The sequence below is a fragment of the Aplysia californica genome, unplaced genomic scaffold, assembly GCF_000002075.1.
Source record: "Aplysia californica isolate F4 #8 unplaced genomic scaffold, AplCal3.0 scaffold00821, whole genome shotgun sequence".
In the NCBI taxonomy this organism is placed as follows: domain Eukaryota; kingdom Metazoa; phylum Mollusca; class Gastropoda; order Aplysiida; family Aplysiidae; genus Aplysia; species Aplysia californica.
Window position 1 is genome coordinate 319,489 of NW_004798091.1, and position 2,497 is coordinate 321,985.

General features: G+C 43.0%; 1 protein-coding gene across 1 annotated transcript in view; it reads left to right on the top strand.

Annotated features, from left to right (window-relative positions):
• The window catches only part of LOC101849325 (3-methyl-2-oxobutanoate dehydrogenase [lipoamide] kinase, mitochondrial), a gene marked incomplete at its 5' end in the record, with an annotated part of 40,904 nt that extends 38,643 nt beyond the window's left edge, over positions 1 to 2,261 (top strand). Inside the window, 2 exon segments of the mRNA XM_013088853.2 lie at positions 461 to 625; positions 1,782 to 2,261. Coding sequence (XP_012944307.1) covers positions 461 to 625; positions 1,782 to 1,926 — 310 coding nt within the window.
• Between the last annotated feature and the right edge of the window lie 236 nt (positions 2,262 to 2,497).

Here is a 2,497-nt window from a genome sequence, read left to right on the forward strand (position 1 = left end):
AAATACTGAAAGTTTCAAAGAGATCTATGTACTAGAAGTATTTTAAAATATGATGAATACAACCCCGGGGGTATAAAATGACCCCAGGGCGTAGGGATAGGGTTAAGTAAAAAGGGCAGTTTGGACAGAATGGCTTCTTTCTTATCAAACATCTATCGTCCTTATCTCTCCTCCTTCTTGTTTTGTGTTCGTTACTCTCTTGTAACATCTCTAGGCTCTATTCTTCGGCTCTTATATGACCTTATTGTGTTGCAAGTGCCGTAAAACTCTTACTAAAACTAAAACGGTTCTGGTCTGAGGGGGCGACAATGTCTCGATGAGGCATTGAACCACTTTCATTAATTAACCTGACCTGACCATCAATGATTTATTTATAGAGGCACCAGCCATCCATGTCCAGGTGCTGTTTTAGCCTGAAATTAATTTTTTTTTTTACGGTTATTTTTTTTTCCTTCGCCAGAATTTCTGACCGGGGCGGCGGTATCCCTGCCAAGATTGCCAAGAAGGTGTTTGACTACAACTTCACGACCAGCGGCTCGACGACAGACGATCGCGTGGATGGCGGGATCTTTGGGCAGATCATGCAGGCAGAGCACACGGGGCCCGCGCCGGGGAAAATGCACGGGTGAGTCTCGGAAGTAGTGTGCCATGTGTGTGTGTTTGTGTGTGTATGCGCGCGCGTGCGTGTGAGTGTGCGCGTGTGTGTGTGTGTGTCTGTTTGTGTTGTTCTGTAATATGCCCCTGGAAAATTGAGAAGCCGGTTTGGCTGGCAGTAGTCGCCCTGTGTGCTCGCGTTAGGTCTACGGCTAACGAGCGCGCGATTGTCTATCCTCAGTTTTGTCCACTTGACTTTGATTGTTTGTTATTTTCGTCGTTCCATACACATGTAATATAATTATTATGCTATTTTCGTCCTTCCATACACATGTAATATAATTATTATGTTATTTTCGTCGTTCGGTACACATGTAATATAATTATTATGTTATTGATGGCGCAAATGAACTCCCACCCCCCGGGGCAGTGCCATTGACTGAAGTGTCTTTAGGCCGTTTCCAAAGGGGGGACATTTCTCGTTCAAGCATAGTAGAATTGTAAATGGGCTGACTCATGTCACGCTCATAACTGTGCCTGATCTACAACAGGGAACAGCTGCTTTTTCTTTCCTAATCCTTACTATTGTCGTTTTCCCTCTCTTTCTTTTGTATGTTTGTCACTCTTTTGTGACCTGCTATTTTAGGGTGCCTTGATAGTCAAAGCAGACCTTTTGCTGTTGAAGCTAGAGATGTGAGCAGTCTAAGTCTAATTCCCTGTAAAGACTTCTCTGTTGACACCCACCCCTTGGCGCTCATATGACCTTATGCAGTTGCGAGCACCGTAAAACCCTTTACTATAAAAAAAATGAACTCTCTTTTTCGAGCTGGTGGGAGGCTTGATTTGCTGGGTAGTAATTTTGTTTTCCAGGTAGCTAAATTTTTTTGGGGAAATATTGCTGGACACCCTGACAGTTAGTGGTCAATGTTTGAGTTTTGAACTCCTTTTCAGGACGAAGGGCTAGAAATTACTTAAAGAGTGTCACTGGTTTTGAAAAGTAGAGTTAAGTGAGGTGAGGGGAAGTTATGTCAAGTAAAGAGCAAAGTCTCTGTCTTGGTCTGTGTCTCTCTCTCTCTCTCTCTCTCTCTCTCTCTCTCTCTCTCTCTCTCTCCCATAGTACCATAAACTTTTACCAAGATTATGTTTTATTTATCTTTCATTTACTCCCCCTCCCCTCCCTCTTTCAGCTACGGCTTTGGGTTGCCCACCTCCAGAGCCTACGCCCAGTACCTCGGAGGGTCCTTGACCTTGGAGTCTCTGGAGGGCATCGGCACGGACGTCTACTTGCGACTCAGCCACATTGACGGTCGCTCGGAAAGTTTTAGAATTTGATATCGCCTGTATTGGATTGATGACATTTTTAGTGCTATTGACAAGAGCAGTTTTGCTCTGTTTTTCCAGTTGTCTAGAGACCATGTCAGGAGTTTGGTGAGAACATTGGATATGTCACATTTTGAAGTTTTGCAAAACGGCAAACTATGGTTTGACCAGGGATGCCAAATGTCCAGGTTTTTTTCGGTTTTTCCCCGTTTTTTTTCATCCGTTGGAATTGCAAAGGAAAGGGGTGAGGTAAGAGAGAATAATATTTTATGTTTTTGTTTGCTCATTTAAAAGCTTTACAAGGTTCGGTTTAGGTGAGATGTGATGCTCCGCTCATTTTCAGGGTTAAAAAAAAAAAAAATCATTTGGCATCCCTGTTTGACTGACAATGACAATCTTTATTCATCTCGCAGGGAGAAAGTTGTCTTGGTCGTTAACATTTGCAGTAGATGTTACAAAGGTTAGGTACACTCACGCATGCGCTCACAACAAGACGGGACTCATTGTGAATTTTTGTTGATAACTATAATATCAGCAAAATTTTTGCGTATCATTTTTCAGTTCCTTTGCCCCGCTGACTTAT